Raw genomic sequence first — 22,338 nt, 5'->3', positions numbered from 1 at the left:
CCATGTGCGTGAACACCCAGAATTTCTTACTGTTTATAATCATGTCAGTGCATTGCATGTTTAAGGACAATTTCCTGTATGAAGAGTGGTTTAGGGACTGCTTCAGTAATTGAGGAGTGGTGGTGATATGCAATGTACATACAGTATCAGTGAGTCACAGTTAGTATCAGTCAGTTCATTCAAATACCTGTAAGGATATGAAATAGAATGATCACAGAGGCTCAATCATAGGTAAAGCAGGTGGCAGATTTTAATTCATGTTATGATACTGGGAAAAAGCTGTTAGGAGGTTGCATACACTCGTGCAGCTCATCCTAGAATATTTCTCAAGTTTCTGGGTCCCATACCATATAGAACTAACAGAAAATACTGAACATACACGAAGAAGGGTAGCACAAATGGTCACAGATTTTGTTCGATTCTTGGGAAATGTTGAAAAACCTGAATTAATGATAGCTCAAGATGAAATGCAGTATTGTGTTTAATTTAAAAAAAAAGGAATCAAGGTGGAAAATTACATTAATTATTGACAATGATCACAGGTGTTTGTGATTTTAAAGGATGTACAACTACAGATATTGTTTTCCCTTTCTATTAAAACAGTATATTGTCAGCAGATGAGGAGTCTTTATGGACTGCTTATAGGAATGGGCCAAGAAATTTAGGGAATGTGTAATAAAACTTTATGTACATGTCATTTTGTAGCATGTAAGTAGGGACACAAAAATTGTGCACAAACAATAACATGACAAATTACTCATAATCAGTTGTGTAACTGACATAACACAAAATTGCGAGCTTTTATGAATAGTCTTTTGCATATATGGGTCCACAGTTGCTGTGAATTTCTTGAGGGAACTCATTTTGTTGCATAGACTGTTTTATTTTTAAATAACCACTTTATTTAATGATGTAGTGATTAGCTAATTTTGCCTCCTTGGGCAAGCTAAACCAGCATAAAAAAAGTTTTAATGCATATACCGTAATACATTCCCCATATCTGTGTGGAGGAATCTACATGTGATGGCGTCCCTAATATGGCTTTCGTTGGTATGGTTGCGCAAAACCTTTATTAGAAATGCTCTTTCTTTCTTCCTTCCTTTTTTTACTGTGACGTAGCTTAATAATTCCCATGGAGATAAAATTAGCTAATTGCTAAATTAAGAAATTAAGTGGTCATTTCAAAATAAAGCAGCCTATGCAGAGAAATGACTTCGACCAAAGTCTCTATTAAATGTGGCCATATTTGGCATTTTCCCCATTCCGTTGTAAAAGTGTTGTACATCCAAAGGCAGCAGTTTACTACTATGGGTAGCAACTAGATATTTAATGTTGAAACTGTACCTTAATTTTTTCTCGAGGTTAAGGCATGCATACAGCCTTAAAATGAGGATTCATTTCTAACATAAAGGGCTGAGGCCCTAGATGAGATAACAGTTTTATCTGAGCACACCACATCCCCTGAACCTTTTGCACACCAGATTACACCAAAAAAATCCATTTTGGACCCCATCTCGTGTACTCCTGCCCCTGCCTTATTTGACATTGGGTAGTGTTATAGTTTTAGGGCTAACTGATTTTTCACAATTGTTTGGGAAAGTCCTGTCATTGCTGACATAACCTCACCAGATTCATTGATTTCCTCTGGGTCGTCACTACAATCTTGATAAATTCTTAGGAAGACATAATTTCCACTAGGCTGTTTCGCTAAAATAAAGACTTTTTAGCTTTACTGGTCAGTTTGAAGCTCTAGCTCATTTTGAAGTACACAGATGGATCTAGACTCATCCTCCTAGTGACTATATACATTGTGGGACTATAAAAATGTGTGGGTGTGTGGTTTCTGGCTGTTAGTTGTAAGATTCTGTCTGTTGATGACCATATCATGTGTAAATGTGCATAGCCTATGACTTTTGATATATACTTGGTAAGAGGATGTGTCTACACCCATTATTGCACTTGAAAATTATCTAGAGTTTGAAGATGACAGGTAGTGCTAAATAAAGTACTTATTTTAACCAAACAACCTGGGCGTAATGTCTTTCTTTGAAGTCAAAAAATGAAAAGTTAGTTGTAGATAAGATTGTTGGCTTATGCTGTTAGAACAAAATATGAACAAATTGAATATTAATTAATATGGAGAGTATTAATCCATACAAACAGTGTAGCAGTCAGCAAATTTTACCTGCAACACACGCAGCCTGGTTTCAATCTCCAGTACAGAGATCATTTCTTAGTGGGAGTGAAGGAGCAGGGTTCACTCATCCTTGTGAAGACAGTTGAGAATCTATTTCAGAGAGAAGTAATGGCTTCATGTTTGAAACTCAACTTTAACAGCTAAGAGAGCAACTTACTAATTGCTGGCACCTCCTGTTCTGATGTCCACAAACAGCTCAAGCAGAGGATGAAAGTATGGTTAATTGATCAGTGTCATTAGGAACAAGTAGTTTGTATGTAAGTGACATATAGATTTATTAAAGTCCTTGTACATAAAATTTGAGTTTCACTGTATGCTCTATTCTTTGTGTATCTAAGATAGTGTAGTTTTTGTCATGCATCAGTTTTCGTTAGTTGATTTTGAGTTTTTTGGAAAAAAAAGTGATTCTGATTGTGTGACATGTAAACTTGTTATTTTTGTTGCACATTGCTTCAAATATTTTAGTATTATGTATTCAGGAAATAGATTTAGCAAACAACATTTCCACTGAAAACTGAATACTATATGTGTATTCAGGAAATAGATTTAGCAAACAACATTTCCACTGAAAACTTAATACTATATCTGGAAATGAAGTATGAATAATGAATTTGAACAGGAGAGTGAATATTCCTGTGCTAATTCTTTTTACAAAATTTCATTCTATACATCATTAATAGCTTCAGTAATTTACAGCTGGTGATTTCCTTTTTTCTTATCACGTTCTGAAATGTCTTTCTTCAAGATTTATGCTTTGATCTTTTTCAGCAGATATTCACTGGGGTGGCTGTCGGAAGTAACTGCCCATCAGCTACCTGGATCTGCATTACACTTTCCATTCTGCCCTATTTAAGTGAATATATATTTTTCACATAGAAAAAATATTTGAAAAAATGGCCTGGACAAGATAACAGTTCTGTATGGCAGCAGGATGGCCTGAGAGTAGTGGGAGCAACACTGCGTGCAACATGCTGAAGTCTAATGCAAATTTTATGCATGGGTGGGGTGGAGGCTGGGGTGAGTGTTCAGGGATGTGGTAGGGGTACATATATGTGGGAAAGTGCAAGTAGTAGGATGCTATCACTTTGAAACTGTTAGTGAAGATTATATCTTGGGATATTACATTTATTACGTGGAACTTTCCCCTCATTTAACCAACAAAAACAGCAACACTGCATCTAGAAATTTAATAAATGCGGAGATCATGTATGGACTTGATAACCTGTCCGAGAGTGCAGGAATGTATTTTTTCTTTTTTTCAAGTTGCAGTAAATTATGCAGTTTGTGCCACTGATTAATGGAATGAAAACAAGTATGTTATGTAAGTGTCTCCAAAAAAGGTAAAATTTTGAAGTTTTCTAAAATTTAGTTATTGTCATATTGTATGCAATATTTGCTGTTATAAATGACATAATAATTGCAGATAGTTGTGTGTGTGTGTGTGTGTGAGAGAGAGAGAGAGAGAGAGAGAGAGAGAGAGAGAGAGAGAGAGAGAGAGAGAGAGAGAGAGAGAAGGGGGGGGGGAGGGAGGGAGGAGGGGGGGGGGGGGAGTTCCAGGTTGAGCTGCCAGTAAAAATGAAGAAGGTGACAATTATTAAACATCAAAATTGAAGACAAGATTTATTTTATTTCTTTGCTGCTTGCTGTCACTTGAGTGCATACAATCTTTAGCTATGAGAATAGTGTGTTTATGAGAAGATAATTCTAAAAATAACTCAGATTTTTAGTAATGATAAGATGTTTAATGAAAAAAAAGTGGTTCGGCATTAATTTGTGGTCTACTCCAAAGATACGGCAACGTTTGCTTTTTCTCAGATTGCTGTGGTGTTTGCCATGGTCTTACTCATCTAAAGTTATTTCCTTTTGTCATATGATAGGAGAGAATACTAGAAAACTACTTACAACAAATATATATGTTTTTTACACAGATACACACAATCTCCAGTTCATAGTAAGTTCGTAGCCATAAATCAAGAAGTGAAATCCAGTCAAAAGCTTATGAACACAGATTTCAAATGTCCTCCATTGTCCCTTTGAATCTCTGAGTGAACAGTCAAATGCCATATGATGTACAGTTTGCTGTTCTTCACCACAGTCACTGTGGGGAGAGGGCATCCATCCCATTGGTGCAACAATGATCCACATCTGCCATAATCAGTTCTGATCCAGTTAATTATATATCATTGTTGTTGGGTTAGATGAAATCATGCTGGTTGTTCACAGGGAATTTTAATTAATTGGTGATGCATCAAAGATGTTTGCTTTTGCCATTGATTGCTCCAGGAATTTTGCATGTTCAGATGACTGTTCTGCAGATTGATTGCTGGGGGTGGTGGTTGTTCGTTAGACCTCAAGTGGTTCAGGTGATGAAGATTTTGAATGAATTGCAATTTTTCTGAGTTTTTTTAAATTCTTGTATGCACCCTCAAAAATGACTGTGATCTTTTTATTGGCGGTACTGGAATATTACAAAGAACCAGTAGCCTGCATGTGTTTGTGGAACGAATACATCCTGTGGTGAGGTGCACTGATTAATTGAGCTGCGTATCAATTATTTTGGTGTTTGCACTGTTTAGCTGGAAGAAACAGCAGTATTCTGTGATTGAGTATGAAAGAGATAAAGCTGATGATTGTTGGAATTGAAGCCCTGGTGTTTCCTGTTAATTTCTGGAGTTTGGTGTGCCATGTTTTGATCATAGCTGCCACATTCTGGAGATGGATTTTGTATGCCAGTGACCTGTCTAGGGTCACATCTAGGTATTTTGGAGTGTTGCAATGTTGGGGAGGCTGTAAATGGGACTTTCGATTTGTAATTTGCCTGTTTATACCATTGGTTAAAAGTTGGTACAGTGGTCTTTGAGGATTCGGTCAGAGAGAATTACAAAGAACATATCATCCAACATCTTCAGGTCTGATGTTAGTGTTGCTTCAGGTTCTGTAAATCTTTAACTATGAGTGATCAGAGCAGTATCATCATGTAATTAATATCCTGAACTTTGTTTCTGGAAGGTTGTATGTATACAAAGTAGAAAGGAGGGGGGCAAAACAGAAGCTTTTGGGATACCATTGTTGATTTTATGAACTCTACTTTTAGAATTCTCTGAGAGCAGCTGGAAGTATGTATTTTTCAGCACATTGCCAATAGAGTGATTGATTTTCATCACAGGATGACACTGATGAAATTGAGTAGGGTCTGTCATAAAAGGTGGTGTCATAGGCTGTCATCAGGTCTAAGACCCCTATGTTTATCTAATGCTTCTCAATTCATTGCTGTTGTTAGTACTTGTTCCTTACATCCTCTCTCTGATCTAACATGTTTGTTGTAGGCTGAACAGATTCTCTTGTGAATGATCCTCTCCAGGAGCTTGAACATGACCCTAAAGAGAGTAGTAGGGCTTTAGTTTTAACCTTTTGAGGAATCTTTGATTGACTGTAGTGCATTAGTGATCTTAATTTTTGCCAGGAAAGGTGACAGATGACCTGTTTCTAAAATGTATGAAAAGAAGGTGATCAACCGTTTGACACTCACAGGACCACAGTACAACCCATGAAACTGCTTTTCTCGATTTAGTTTTCTTAATAGGTGTTATTGTCCCTTTCCAATGAAATTGAGTGGAAAACAGATTTTTGTGGAATCTGGTGTTTCATTACTTTAAGACATATCTAACTTCTCTTTTAGTTTGTATGTCATGTTGAGTTGGAGTTTGAGATCATGAAATCGGCCATATCTTGTAAATTTATGTTACATTTTTGTGTGGCTGTGGTGTTTGCTGTATCCAGGTTTCTGATTAAGAACCAGGCCTTCATGCTTGTTTCTTCCTGGCTGTTTTGTCTGTTCTTGTTTAATAGTTGTAAGAGATCAGAGGCAGTAACAGGATCATCACACTCTTCAAATTCCTTGAGAAACCTTTTGAGTCAGACCAGTTTTTTTGTGTGTGTGGAGTTCCACCTTGGTTTGGATACTAGAGGATAGTGGGTATGAACAGTTGTGCCTGGAGAATTATTGGATGATATTGGCTGGCTATGGAGGAATCTGGTGAGGACTCTGCAGTGCACCTCATTGGACACATTCAGAGACTACACGATAAAGCATTGGTAAGGTGTGTAGCCCTTTTCCCATTGGCCAAGAAAGAAGATTTCCTTGTCTCTTGCACCATATATAAGTTTGAGGTTTTCTGTTTCCATACAGTTGCCAAGTTTTTGTCCATTTCCATCACTTTCTTGATATCCTCTGACTATATGGTGGCTGTTGAAGTCTCTGGCTATGATAGTTGTGTGGTGTTGACAGAGGTGGAGAAAACCAATTACATCTTGGTGGTTTATACGGGTTGACTCTCGCCAAGTTCCTCACTTTAACTACATCTTTAAAAATGTTCTGAAGTTGATGGCATGACTTCATAGTTATTGTTTCTTACATAGGTTGCTAATCCCTGTTTAGGGTGATTGTTTTACATTCTCTTCTGCATGGCTTTCTTGGAGCAAGGTGATGTAAATTTGATGTTCTTTCAGTGTTGCGTATAAACATTCACTCTTTGCGCTCTCTCTCTCTCTCTCTCTCTCTCTCTCTCTCTCTCTCTGTGTGTGTGTGTGTGTGTGTGTGTGTGTGTGTGTGTGTGTGTGTGTGTGTGTTTTAGTTTGAAAGTCACAGGTAACTTTTTTAACCATGGCAACAGTTTAGCAGAGAACTGATAGCCAATAAAGTGATTTTACTGAAGTTGTAAGTATGTTGACAAGTTAATTTTTAATAATATGCATATGTGTAAACTAAGTTATTGAAATATTTTGGCCCTGTCAGCTTATCCAGAAGAATGGATCTTCATGTGCAAATGTTGGAAATATTAATGTAAGAGACTCCCGATTCTTAATAGTGATGTGATGATGATGATGATGATGATGAATGTGTGGTACTAACTTCATAAACAGGAAGATTCAGTACTGCTCAGATTTCATTAAATTGAAGGTATCCATATAAAAATGCCATCCTGAAGGTGATCAAAATGTTGTTGTGAGACCTATAACAGAGTGCTGAGTCTTAGGTAGAAAAGATCCCTGGGGTGAAAAGGAATAGGGGTGGGGGGAGCAGTTGAGTGGCATAAGGTGCACGGTATAGCTACTAATCAGTGCTCTCACTGTGTGGTGAGTGGCTACTCGTATCACCGTAATTTATTGTTTGTTTCTTTCAGCCAAATTATTCTTAACAGAACTCCATGAGTAGACGATGTTGAATTAAGTTGCAAATCAAGAATTCAAGACTATTATGTATTAATCCATTGGATCATTTGAGACCTTTTTATTTTACCCAAACACTGGTATCTGTGCAAAACAAACTCGACACAAACTCGTTTAAAGGTTAATGATAATGGCCTCCGAGATTCCAGGCAGGTGCACACTATACATTACTTACATACTGCATCTGAAATATCATCATCCTTAATGCTGTGGTCAGATTCATTATTCAAGAAAAATTTCAGAGAGCTTTCTCATAGTGTAAATAAATTACATGATTTTCTATTTGATCTAAAATTTGTGCTGCTATTCCAACAGTTGAAACAACCAAACTGTTCTTTGAAATGAACTTGTATTCCAGGTCTGATAAATGCTTAAATCATGTTCATTGAATTCATCAAGTCCAAATGACATTACTTTTCAGGTTATTGATTTTTGTAGCCGTATCACATAACTTAAGGTGTTATTTCATATAAATTGTAGGTCATTGACCTGGCAATCATCAGTTTCTCAGCTTCAGTAATTTCTCAAAGTACTGTGTCAATCTAGAATGCATCTCTCATTTTGCAAGGGTGTGTGCACTGTTTTGAAACTTTGTCTGTATTTTGGACCAGGATTTGAACCCGAAATCTTGCCTCTTGCCCTCTGAGCTATCCAATAACAGTTCATGACATTATATTTGTCTTCAACCTATACACTTATCTTTTCAGTTTTTATTATCTACCTTCACAATTAAAGTATCTAACATTCTACACTCTGAAACATGGGCCAAGATCTATTTTTTTTTTTCCTAATTACAACATCCTTCTAAACAGTTCACATTCAGAAATCTGAATGGGTGACTATTTTATGCCCAGATTATATTCCCCAGTACAGCCACACTCCTGGAATTGTATGTTAGTCTGACCTTTTCACATCTAACTTTGCACTTACAAGGCAGATTCTATCTTATTGAGGCACAAAAATCACCACAGGACTTCAAGGTTGATGGTTTATGGGGGTATAGAATAAAAACAAATGGGATTTGCACCAAATTTCAGAAAACAAGTTTTTTGCAGGGCATTGCAAAAAGATTTCCACTCTTGTAGCCAACAGTTGGAAATGCTGCTTTTACAAGACTGCATAAGAATAATTAAAAAAGTAGATTGCAAAAGATATATATATAAAGTTACAATTCTCAACAACAGATGGCGCTGCGGTCTGGGAAACTCTATAGTACGATATTTTCCACATATCCACCATGTGTAGCAATAATATGGCGTAGTCTCTGAATGAAATTACCCGAAACCTTTGACAACGTGTCTGGCGGAATGGCTTCACTTGCAGATGAGATGTACTGCTTCAGCTGTTCAATTGTTTCTGGATTCTGGCGGTACACCTGGTCTTTCAAGTGTCCCCACAGAAAGAAGTCACAGGGGTTCATGTCTGGCGAATAGGGAGGCCAATCCACGCCACCTCCTGTATGTTTCGGATAGCCCAAAGCAATCACACGATCATCGAAATATTCATTCAGGAAATTAAAGACGTCGGCCGTGCGATGTGGCCGGGCACCATCTTGCATAAACCACGAGGTGTTCGCAGTGTCGTCTAAGGCAGCTTGTACCGCCACAAATTCACAAAGAATGTCCAGATAGCGTGATGCAGTAATCGTTTCAGATCTGAAAAATGGGCCAATGATTCCTTTGGAAGAAATGGCAGCCCAGACCAGTACTTTTTGAGGATGCAGGGAAGATGGGACTGCAACATGGGGCTTTTCGGTTCCCCGTATGCGCCAGTTCAGTTTATTGACGAAGCCGTCCAGGTAAAAATAAGCTTCGTCAGTAAACCAAATGCTGCCCACATGCATATCGTCGTCATCAATCCTGTGCACTATATCGTTAGCGAATGTCTCTCGTGCAGCAATGGTAGCGGAGTTGAGGGTTTGCCGCATTTGAATTTTGTATGGATAGAGGTGTAAACTCTGGCGCATGAGACAATACGTGGGCGTTGGCGTCATTTGGACCGCAGCTGCAACACGGCAAACTGAAACCCGAGGCCGCTGTTGGATCACCTGCTGCACTAGCTGCGCGTTGCCCTCTGTGGTTGCCGTACGCGGTCGCCCTACCTTTCCAGCACGTTCATCCGTCACGTTCCCAGTCCGTTGAAATTTTTCAAACAGATCCTTTATTGTATCGCTTTTCGGTCCTTTGGTTACATTAAACCTCCGTTGAAAACTTCGTCTTGTTGCGACAACACTGTGTCCTAGGCGGTGGAATTCCAACACCAGAAAAATCCTCTGTTCTAAGGAATAAACCATGTTGTCCACAGCACACTTGCACGTTGTGAACAGCACACGCTTACAGCAGAAAGACGACGTACAGAATGGCGCACCCACAGACTGCGTTGTCTTCTATATCTTTCACATCACTTGCAGCGCCATCTGTTGTTGAAAATTGTAACTGTAATTTCGAAAGTTTGTCCGCCTGAAAATGTACTGTTGTCCCATGCGTATTGCAACAAACAGTGTATTTCTATCGCTGCTCGTTTAGTTTTTATTGCGGTTTCAAATATACCGGTCATTTTTGAAACACCCTGTAAAAGGCAGTTGTAATTGGCAAGGTTTTGGAGCCAGTGGCTCCTGCTTCAGGCAGAAGGATTGAAGGGAAAAGAAGAGGGGTGAAGGAAAAGGACTGGAGAGGTCTAGGAAAAGGGGTAGATTTTGGGAAAGTCACCCTGAACTGCGGGTCAGGAGAGACTTATCACACAGGATGAGAAGAAAAGACTGATTGTTGGGGACTGCATCAGATGAGATGTGAAAACCTGAGAGCCTAAAGGTGGAAAACAGGGTAATATGCAGACAGACATTTCTGCTTACACATCATGCATGTGTTAATAAAAGTGAAAAGCTAAGTGCATTGTACGTAACAGAGGTGGGAGGGGGACAGTGAAAAATCGATTGGTAAGACAATGAACTAAAATGGAGTGAAGCAAAGAGTAGTAACTGTGAAGAAATGCTGAGGTGGAAGAAATTAATGTAAATTAAGGCCAGTTGGGTGGCAAGAACCAAGGATATGTTGTAGTGCTGGTTCCCACCTGTGGAATTCTGAGAAACTGGTGTCTGGGGGAAGAATCGAGGTGACACGCGTGGTGAAACAGGTGCCGAGGTCACAATTTTCATGTTGTAGAGAATGCCCTGCAACAGGATATTGCAAGTTGCCAGTATACACCCTCTGCCCATGCCCATTCATCCTAATTGGTAATTTGATGGTAGCCGTGCTGATGTAAAAGGCTGAACAGTGTTTACATAACAGCTGGTATATGACGTGTCATTTCACAGGTGGCTCTCCATTTGATATATGTTTTGCCAGTTACAGGGCTGCTATAGGTGGTGGTAGGAGGGTGCAAAGGGCAAGTCTTGCAGTGAGGATGGTCACAGCGATAACAGCTGTTGGGTAGGGAGATGGGTGTAGAAGGAGCATAGGGTCTGACAAGAATATTGTGGAGATTGGAAGGACGATGGAAAATTATTCTTATTTCAGACAGAGGGGATCTAATTTCAGGGTATGATTTTAGGAAGTCTTGGCCCTGTCGAAGTAGCTGATTAATACATTCCAGATCAGGATAATACTGAGTCAATCCATAAAATTTCTCACCCCACCCAAATCATACACTCTCACCTTTTACCTTCTTCCTAAGATCCACAAATGCAGTCATCCTGGCTGTCCTATAGTTGCTGGTTTCAAAGCATCCACCGAACGTATATCTGCCTTAGGTCATCAACACCTGCAACCCGTAGTACAAAGACTCCCCTTCTACATCAAAGATTTCAACCATTTTGTTGATTGTCTGAAATCTGCACCCACCTGATTCCAAACCTATGACATCCTTCCTACTCACCTTAATCAACTTTATACTTACCAACACCTACTTCTCCTTTGAGGTGCAGACATACAAACAGACAGGGGAACCAGGATGGCTTCTTCCTGTGCCGACGTGTGCATGGGTCACTGGGAAGGTGCTTTCCTGGGATCCGTAAGTCTTCAGCCCCTGGTTTGGTTTAGATACATTGATGACATCTTTACCATATAGACTCATGGTGAGGCTGACCTGCTAAAATTCCTGGGATCTCTGAATACCTTCTCTCAGTCCTACCCAAATCCCATGCTACTTTCCTTGATGTTGATCTCATCCTCACCGAAGGCCAGCTACACACTTCCTTCCACTTTAAACCTACGAACAAATAACAGTACTTACATTTTGACAGTTGCCATCCTTTCCGTGTCAAACGTTTTCTCCCATACAGCCTTGGCATCTGAGGCAAACATATTTGTTTGGATGCAGACTCTTTACAGCAATACACAACCATTCACACCTCAGTCTTCACTGCACGTAATTACCCCACCAGCCTAGTTAAAAAGCAGATTTTCCAGGCCATCACATCCAATCCTGGTACCGCTGATCCTCCAAAAAACAACTTCGGAGCCCACCACTGGTGAGTCAGTATTATCCTGGTCTGGAATGTGTGAATCAGCTACTTCAACAGGGCCATGACTTGCTAAAATCATGTCCTGAAATGAGATCCATTCAGTGTGAAATTTTGCCCACCACACCAAGAATAATTATCCATTGCCCTCCCAATCTCCACAATATTCTTGTCAGACCCTATGTTCCTTCTGCATCCACCTCCCTACCCTATGGCTCCTACCCCTGTGACCATCCCCACTGCAAAATTGCTCTACGCACCCTCCTGCCACCATCCATAGCAGCCCTGTAACTGGCAAAACATATACTATCAAAGGAAGAGCCACCTGTGAAATGACACAAATCATATTCCAGTTGTTATGTAAACACTGTTCAGCCATATACAACGGCATGACTGCCACCAAATTATCAATTAGGATGAATGGGCATAGGCAGAGGGTGTATACTGGCAACTTGCAATATCCTGTTGCAGGGCATTCTCTACAACATGACAATTGTGACCTCTGCACCTGTTTCATCACCTGTGTCATCTCGATTCTTCCCTCAGATACCAGTTTCTCAGAATTCCACAGGTGGGAACTAGCACTACAACATATCCTTGGTTCTTGCCACCCAACTGGCCATCATTTACATTAATTTCTTCCACCTTAGCATTTCTTCACAGTTACTACTCTTTGCTTCACTCCGTTTTAGTTCATTGTCTTACCCATCTATTTTTCACTGTCCCACTCCTACCTTTGTTACATACAATGCACTTAGCTTTTCACTTTTATTAACACATGCTTCATGTTTAAGCAGTAATCTCTGTCTGCATATTACCCTGTTTTCCGCCTTTAGGCTCTCAGATTTTCAACAATTAGTCTTTTCTTCTCACCTCGTGTGGTAAGTCTCTCCTGACTCGCGGTTCTGGGTGAACTTCCTGATCTTCCTAAAATCTACCCCTTTTCCTAGATCTCTCCAGTCCTTTTCCTTCACTCCTCTTCCTTTCCCTTCAACCCTTCTGCCTGAAGAAGAAGCCACTGGCACCGAAAGCTTGCCAATTACAACCGTCTTTTATGTGTGTGGTCTGCCACTGCTTGGTGAGTAGATTTTTTATCTATCCAGTTAAATTATTTCATTTAATTTCTGGATGATTGCCTTCTTAGGTGCTTGCAGGGTTGTGGGGTAATATTTCTTCACTTCAGTCTGCAAATATTCGTAAAGAAAAAAATCACTAGATGAAAAATCGTGTGACCTTTGTGGCCGGACACTATCTGTTCATGGAGAGAGAACTCATCCAGGAAACAACTCTCTCAAAACTTATCAGAATACTGAGAAGTGTGAGTTGTGGCTCTGTCTTGTTGGAACCAGACTTCTCCTGCTTTGTGCCTCCCAACAAACTGGTTTAACTTAGGTTGCAGGAAGCTCTCTATCACGTGACAGTAGTGATTTGAATTTCCCCTTAACCATCATTAAACCAATACAGACCTAGCACAGCAAATTCAGCAGTGATGCAAAAAACTTTCACACGATGCCTATAACATGGTCGTTGATGAAGTTGCTGAATGTTTACACTGTGTAGTAGCAAAAGTTTTTGTTTATTTACTCTACTTGACAAGTGGAAGTGGCCCTTATCAGAAGAAATCAAAACAATGCTAGGGGAATGTTCTGAAGAATTTCCTCACACACAGCTCTGTGACTTTCAAAATTACACACCTATCAGACAATCCCAGGGCTGCTGCATGTTTAAGTGCTGCACACTTTGGAGATTGGTGGACAGGCCCTCATACATGGGCCACACTTTCCGGTGTTGTTACAGTCTGAGATCAGTCAGTAAGGTGTTTTTTTTTTTTTTTTTTTTTTTTTTTTTTTTTTTTTTTTTTTTTTTCCCCCCCAGTGCAGAACATGATGCACTGCAGTTGGATAGCCAAGCTTGAATAGTTTTTCAGTCAGGAACATAATCATGCCTGCCAAGTTCAAACTGAATGTGAAATGCACACTGAGTAACAGTTAAAGAACCACCATTATGAATATACTCCTCCATAATGAATACATGATGCTCACTTAGCCAAGCAACAGTGCCCACTGATAATGACATGTACACCACTATCAGTCGATACCCCCTCCACACGAGTATTGGGGGGAGGGGGGGGGGGGCGCTTGTGACAGTTAAATCGGCTGCAGTGTCTCTTGTACCCCACAGTACACTATTCGATCAAAAGTATCCTGATGTAATGTGGTACTGACCACTATATGTCACAAGTGTCGGACTCACTAGTATGAAAGAAGGTGGGTGTTATATCAGAATAACACAATAACATCCAAAATACATAAAAGATTTATTCATAGTGATACCGGTTCACAATAGCACATCATAATCCATAGCAATTACACAAGTTCAGAGCACTCCAGTTCACATCCGAGATAGTTGTAACAGTATCCTAAGTTTCACAGGGCACCTAGTATGTGCAGTCACTAGTCACAAGTACAAGCGAAGGCAGGCATAGGACTGGCTGTACAAAGCTGTTGCAGAGGCCTATATACCGTTCTGGTAGCCCGGGAATTCAGTGTGTGGTGGTATCAGGGGCCGAGTGGAGACTTGTTTCCATCTCACGACACCAGCCTTCTAGTGGTAATCTTCAAATGAACTATGTGGGCACTCGGTGAATCTATGTGCCTGGTCCACGTGTGATATCTTTGCAGCTGCACGGCGGGCTGCACTTTGCACATGTTGATGTCTGCATGGCTGAGTGGTGGCGGATACCACAGTGGGGAATATTGTGTTATCAGTAGAGAAACAGTAACAGCAGAATGGGTTGGTCAGGAACGCTCAGTGACTTTGGGTGTGGGCCAGTCATTGGATATCACCCAAGTAAAAAATCCTTCAGGAACATTTCAACCCTTCTACAGCTGCGCACATCAGCTGTTGGTGAATGTGAAGTGGAAATGTGAGAGAACCACCAAAGCTAAACCAAATCCAGACAGACCCCACATACTGACAGTCAGGGACTGTCAAGCATTACAGAGAGTGGTCGTAAAAAATTGCATGAAATCAACAGAAGGAATGACACGTGAGTCCCAAATGTGCTACCAACAGTCCAAATAGCTTAGGAAGTTAAAAAGAGTGGGGTACAATCATTGAGCAGCTCCTCATAAACTACACATTTCTGTTGTCAGCTCTAAGTGATGCTTGATTTGATGTAAAAAGTAACACCACTGGACAGTGGATGACTGGGAATGAGTGATTTAGAGTGACAGATTGTGTTATACCCTGTGGCAATTCAGTGACAGGGTTTGGGTTTGGTGAATGCATGGGGAAAGTTAGCCTGCCATCATGTGTAGTACCTACATTAAAGTACAGATGAGGTGGTATTAGTGTATGGGGGTGGACCCCTTATTGCATGTAAGAAAATGCTAAATGTGGAAGGATGTGAACACATTTTACAGCATTGTATATTGCATATAGTAGAGGAACAGTTTAGAGAGGATGATTGTTTGTATCAGCATGACAGCACACCTTCTCTTAAAGCAACATCTCTGAGGCAAAGGTTTGTGGACAATAACATTCCTGAAATGGGCTGACTCACCCAGAGTCCTGACGTGACTGCAATGGAACACCTTTGGGATGAGTTAGAATGTCAACTTCGCTCCAGGCCCCACATATGACATGTTGACAACAATTCACATGTGATACTGAGAGCTGTGGCAAGAGGAACTAAGTTCCAAAATGTGAACTTTCAACTAACTAGTTATTTTATTTTTAGCAGACTATAGGTAACGATCAGGAAAATTTATCTTTACAGAAGATGGTGAAAATAATCACAAGTGGTATCCTAAAAATTTTAGTGCAATTGACGACTTTACTCTCATCATCAAATACCCAACAAACGTGTGCCAAGGTTGGATGCGAGCTCTTTGTTTTTGCTCCATTTTCCTGAAACTGACTGTACAATTATTCAACCTTCATCATTTCACCCACAGATGGATTAAAAAGTTTCTAAACATACCTCCCAGCATTAACAGTTTGATGAAACAACCATTCAGTTTGTAAACTAGACATTGTGAATCAAAAATCAAATGCATTATTGTTTCAACTTACTGATAAGGATTCTCTGGTGCGCTTGGAAAGAATAGTATTCAAAACTCCAGCAGGCCATCCACATTTAGGTCTTCATTGGTTTCCCTTCATGACATAATCCATATGACATGAGCTCAATTGAAAAATGCCATGGCAGATATTCTGCCTGACCACTGTTCAGTTTGAGTGTTGATGTGGTGATAAACTATAATCTTTCTGGAGAAATTTCATGATCACTTATATTCCTTTAGTCATCTGCTTTCCCATGACTTCATATTCCTCAATTGAATGCCTGTCAATTTGTCTACAGACAGATACTAAAGTTCACTTCCATTATATTCTTATATTAACTAAATTCTCACGTATAAGTAAAACGTTCAAGTATAAATATTCTCCCAAGCAGTCAGTTATGGCAGACTGCATTCTTTAGACTTCATCATAGAAAACTAGCAACACTTGATACACACAATGTTCACAATTTTCACGAAAGTTGCCATTTTTAATCCCTGATCCATTAACACCACCTACGGTGCCTTTACATTTATATTAATTTTGGACCTCGACAGCATTTTGTATCAATGCAGACAACATTACATGCTTTATGGGAGTCGTTTGATATAAAAACAGATATGTAAAAAGATTAGTTTTGGCAAATATTTATAGCTTCATTGTTCATAATCATTTGTTTTAGCAAAGGCTTATCCTGATCATTAAAGGCCATAACTTTCTAAGTGTCTGCTTCTTATTGAGATCATTACACTGCAGTTTGCACAGTGGGGTCCACTGCAGTCACTTCTAAGAAATACTCATCGTTGTTTATAGTGGTAACTGCAACTATTGGCTGGTTCCTCACACTAATTTATTCAGGTCTCGTAAGAAATTTCAACACATTTGTCAACAGTATATTCACTTTCATTTGGCCTCCACCTAGATGACTGATGTAGTCTCTGTTATAAAATTGTTCATACCAACTTCACATTGTTACTGCAGGGTGAATGCAGTGTTCAGATTGCAGTCCAAATGTCTTCTAAACCCAAACATTCATGTCTTTTAGTGCACATTCAAGAACTCATTGTCTATAATTATTTGATATTGCTACCGTGTTCTCCGGTTAGTGTTAGAAAAACTGCAACAAACATAAACATGTGGTTTCTCTCTCTCTCTCTCTCTCTCTCTCTCTCTACACGTTGAACATTTTGTGTCCATCTGGACCCTAGATTCTGATTACAGTACTCACTCTTCTTCTCTTGAATGTGTTCAACAGTTTTGAACACCATACCACTGATGAGCCTCCCCTGTCCACCTGCATTGAATACAGTTTTAAATATATATTCTACCAATTCAATCCACTCCTTCTTTGTTTGTGCTTGTCATTATTATATTGTTATTTCCAGAACTATTTTACAAATTTTGGATAAAGTATGTACAACTGCTTGTGGTAAGTTATTAGAAGTTCCTACTGTGTACATGTATCAACATATTGTTTGCTGAACAATGACAGATATTTGTGTTTCAGACTGAAGGGATGGAGCAATGCTCTTATAAAAAAAAGTGGCTTTGAGAGTTTCAATTGCATCAGTACACACTACTGATGTGAAAGCTGGGCTTTATTTATTTTTCAGTGTTTTCAGTTTTTTTTATTAAATATAAAAGTCACACTGCAGTGAATTGTTCAGAGAAGTGTAACAACCACAACCACTATCTCCTCTGCCTTCCTTCTCCTGCTCCTCCTCACTTCTAGTAGCCTGTTTCCTCATCCTATGCGTGTTTTTACTGTAAATGATATTTGAAAGAATTGTGTAAATGTAATTGAGATCATGGTTGGAATACAGTTATTGACATTTATTTATAGAATAGATAATGTGAGAGTTATTTAAGGTAGCTTAAGTCTCATTCTTAGTTATGGAAATGGGATAATTTTGAATTTTCTTACTAAAAAAATAAATGAAGTAGAAAATTTAGGTTTCTATTTCAGAATTTCAGTGGGAATACATATAAATTCTAAAGATTGAATTCAATTGTCATTGACAGTGGAAATCACAAGTAGGCCAGGTACAACCTACTATATAAACATTACATTTACAGTATGTAGAACAAAAATTTCATGTTTTAGTTCTGTAGAGGAAGGTGCGACAAAGTCAGTGACATTCACAAGGCTTAATAAGGATTTTCTCTTTCATAAGACATCTTGCCATGATACTGCATAACCTTGGTTCTGATTTTTGTCAGTAGCTTTTCATATGAAAATTTTTATTTCCTCTGCAGAAAACTGTTTTTGCCTTTTTATATGTTCCAGCTATAGTCTGAGGAAATATATTATGTTGGTAGAGAGAAAACTGCACCAAAATTCAATTATATGGTAATTTATATACATGATGGGCAAAACAAAACTGCTTGAACAATTTTTTCTGCTATTGATACTCTTTTCAGATATTTACACATTTTATTTGCCACAGAGCCTGTTTTGCAATATTTTACCATTAAGTTTTGCATTGTTGACTTTGCTGGAGGTTTTGCCTGAATACTTCCAGTTCAAGGTTGATTCAAATAGTTCCACATACGTTTTCCACAAATTGTACTTCACATATCACTTGACAAGGAATGTGCACTGTTTTATAGTGAACACTATTTTGTGTTGCATTCAGCTGTTTACAAAACACATCTGCATCCCTCTCTCACTCGAATATAATGACACTGCAAATTACTAGGGACAGAGCATGCAGGAGGTGAACATGTGCAGGTGTAACAGCAGAAAATTGGTGCTACAAAATTATGGTTTTCAGCATTTTCTCTGTTCATTAGGAGGGTCAGTTCTGCATCAGTCTTATAAATATTTTCTGGAGCAGTTTTGTGTTGCCCAGCATGTACCTCTGAATGCAATTTAATTATCAAACATGTAGTCTTTTACAGATGGTCTTAAATAAGTTCCTGTGTGCTTATCACTTATTATTTCATTTGTGATTGAAATGTGATATGTCATGTTTTTTTATCCACTTAGTAACTTGATGTGGAAAACTAGGATTTGCTTTATTACTCCATCAAAGATATTGAAGTTGAACCTAAGAAATGACAACTATCTTGAAGGTCACAATTATGTTAACGGCGATGAAAATGATGTATGAAAAATTACTGAAACTGTCTGTAGCCCTTTCTGTGAGCCGGCCGCTGTGGCCGAGCGGTTGTAGACGCTTCAGTCTGGAACCGCACTGCTGCTACAGTCACAGGTTCGAATCCTGCCTCGGGCCTGAATGTGTGAGATGTCCTTAGGTTAGTTAGGTTTAAGTAGTTCTAAGTCTAGAGGACCGATGACTTCATATGTTAAGTCCCATAGTGCTTAGAGCCATTTGAACCTTTCTGTGACTACAGAAGTTTGCCTAGAATATAAATACAGAGTTTCACCATTAAAAGAATTACAGTGCCAATTGTAATGATAATCCTTTTATGAAAAAAATAGACATGATTTTTTGTCATTCTTTTTAACACATTCCAGGCAATGATGAAGTGGTGTCCCTATTAAAAGATTAAAAATAGTATTTAATTTCCATTTGGGAATGCAGAGAAGAAAATGGACTACTGACATTCAATTCACCTGCAACAGATTGTAGTGTACAATATTGAAGTTAGTTATATATCACAAAGAGGGGCACTTTGGGAAAAAATGAAAAAAAGGGGGGGGGGGTGGAGTTCTAAGCCATTCATGGCTGTGCTTTATTAACAATATTCAGGAAATGCTGAGGATGAAGAGACTGTTGCATTCTCGGTTAGAAAAAGATCACACAAATGATGACAGGGAAAAGTTAGCAGAAATTTACTCTTCTGTGAAGAGATTGATGTATGAAACATACAACTACTACCGCCATACCTTAGCAAAAGATCTTGTCAATAAACAGAGAAGATTCTAGTCTTTTATAAAATTGCTAGCAGGTTGAAGGCTTATGTCCAAGCAGTTGTTGACCAGTTTTCTGGAGCAATAGAATACAGAAAATAGGAATGTTGAAGTTTTAAATTTTGCATTTAAGAAATTATTCATGCAAGAGGATCATACATACACACACCATCACACAGACACCCATGTGAAGGTTATAGTAATGGTAAAACATGGCATAGAGAAGCAAATGAAAGAGTAGAAAACAAATAAATCACCAGGTCCAGATAGAATACATACTTCGTTTTGTAGAGAGTACTCTACAACATTGGTCTCTTACTTAGCTCACATTTTTTGCAAATCTTTTGCCCAGTGCAGAGGACCAAGGCACTGGAAAAAATGTGATTGACTCTTGTATATAAGAAGGATAGAGGAACGGACCAACAAAATTACAGATCAATATCCTTAACATTCGATTGCTACAGAATTCTTGAACATGTTCTCAGTTCACGTACAATAAATTTTCATGAGGTAGAGAAGCTTCTGTACACAAATCAGTATGGATTTAGAAAGCATCACTCATGCAAAACTCTGCTTGTCCTGTTCTCTGCCTGATACCTTGTGAACAATGGATGAAGGGCAACAGGTAGAAGCCAGTTGTTTAGTTGCCCCCACTGCAGACTTTTAATACAGGTATAGATTTGTTAGTGGCCTGAAGACTTCTTATGTAATACACTGATGGGAAAAGAATCGCAACACCAAAAAATAGTTAATGTAGAGTAATAAAATTTTGGGAATACATTTGTCTAGGTAACATAGTAAAGCAATTAACATTGCAAGATCAAAGGTTAGCATGAGATAAGCTATTGCAAATGTGAAAATGGTGGTACATTAATAACCAAATAACCATTGCCAGTGGACCACAATTTTGCTGATACTCTTGATATATCATTAGAGGAAATAAGTCAAAAACTTAAACCGTGTGCCAAAAGATAAATGTAACAGTGGTCATCATACATTTTGGGTGAAGCAGGAAAAGAAAAATTTGTTAAATGATTTTTAAGTACATCGAGTGTCAATTGAATCATTATTATTATACAACTCTCAGTCTTTAATAATATGGAAGAACACCCCACGATGCATAGCGAGAAGAAAGTAATATGTTTCAAAACTCTCTGCCAAAGAGGTATGCCAAATATTCTGGGTTGTTAGTGAGATAATTTCGTGGACATGAAAACTTATTTAAAACTATATTCTGACACACAATAACTGAAATAACATCATGTAATAATAATTCTGGAAATTCATTCCTGTGGCTGATTATTTATTGTCTTCCAACATCTGTAGACTGATATATAATTAAAAGCTATCAGTCATAAGGATGAAGCAATACATAAATTAAACAGTATTATCAATAAGGTTTTCAAAACTAACATTCACCACAAATCTGCTGTTCTACAAATATGCCAGCATTTTGTTTGTTCATTGTGTATTGTTGGGAGATAATTATGGTGTTTATGAGTTTATGAAGTAATTTCTCTCCCCTTTAAACTCCAGACAATATGTAATGACGTGACATGAAGCAACAGTTTTATTATTTTTGTGCAAGTAGACTACTTAAATTGTAAGTGACTATGCTATTAGATACTGTCATATAAAAAGCTTTTCATGGAAATTATTAACATCACTTAGGTACTGGTGTACCTAAATGATATGTGAATGAATTTTGATGCAGTTTTGTCAGTTTTAAACTAAAATGTCTGATAAAAGTTGGTAGTTCTGTTGCTGTTGTATGTGCTCCAGCTACCACTTATCGTTTATGTTTACTTGCAACAAATGTTCAACCATTGATCTTCAAATAATGAGCAGTGTATACCACAATGATTTATGAGTAATTAATTCCAATTCTGTAAAACTATATTTGTTATCCTCTTGTATCTTAAATGTAGGAAGTGGAATTAACTTTTGTTACAGAAAAAAATATGTTATGAAAATGTTTTATTATTATGATCATTATTGTGTTATTTTAAAAGCACATGTATGATTTGTGCTGCCAAAGAGAATTACTGTAAGAGTAATGGAATGAATCAGTGTAATGCCCCTAATTTCTGAAAGCTGATAATATGTCTAGTGTAATAATGTATGGTGCTTCATATCTGTAGTGATTTCAATAAAAATCATTCTCAAATATTTGAATGTTATTTCAGTTGTATCACTTCTTTCTTTGTTTGTTTCTTTCCTTTTTGCTGCGCTCATCTGGTGCATCTAGGGGATGGAAGAGATATTATTATTACAATTCTGAGACTGGTGAAGTTCAGTGGGAATATCCTTATTTGGGTGATAGTGGCGCAGTGGAAGACGATTCAATGGACGCCAGTGAGGAACTTGTGGAGCAGCCTGGTTTACCATGTTCAACTCAAGAAAATAAAAATAATAAACGACCAGACTCTTCTCATAAAGGATGTGATCAGAAGAAGAAGCAACTCTCTCAGCGTGCATCTGTGTCCAAACAAATATATGAACACCATAAAG

At 38.4% G+C, this 22,338-nt stretch overlaps 1 protein-coding gene across 1 annotated transcript in view; it reads left to right on the top strand.

Annotated features, from left to right (window-relative positions):
- Positions 1-22,338, top strand: part of LOC126297471 (formin-binding protein 4-like) — a 200,717-nt gene that overhangs the window by 163,421 nt on the left and 14,958 nt on the right. Inside the window, exon 9 of the mRNA XM_049988346.1 lies at positions 22,076-22,338. Within this exon, the coding sequence (XP_049844303.1) occupies positions 22,076-22,338 (263 nt within the window). The remainder of the gene's footprint in view (positions 1-22,075) is intronic.

Source organism: Schistocerca gregaria, chromosome X (genome assembly GCF_023897955.1).
Source record: "Schistocerca gregaria isolate iqSchGreg1 chromosome X, iqSchGreg1.2, whole genome shotgun sequence".
Classification (NCBI taxonomy): domain Eukaryota; kingdom Metazoa; phylum Arthropoda; class Insecta; order Orthoptera; family Acrididae; genus Schistocerca; species Schistocerca gregaria.
Note: the sequence above shows the minus strand (reverse complement) of the source record. Positions and strands in the feature narration are given on the sequence as shown.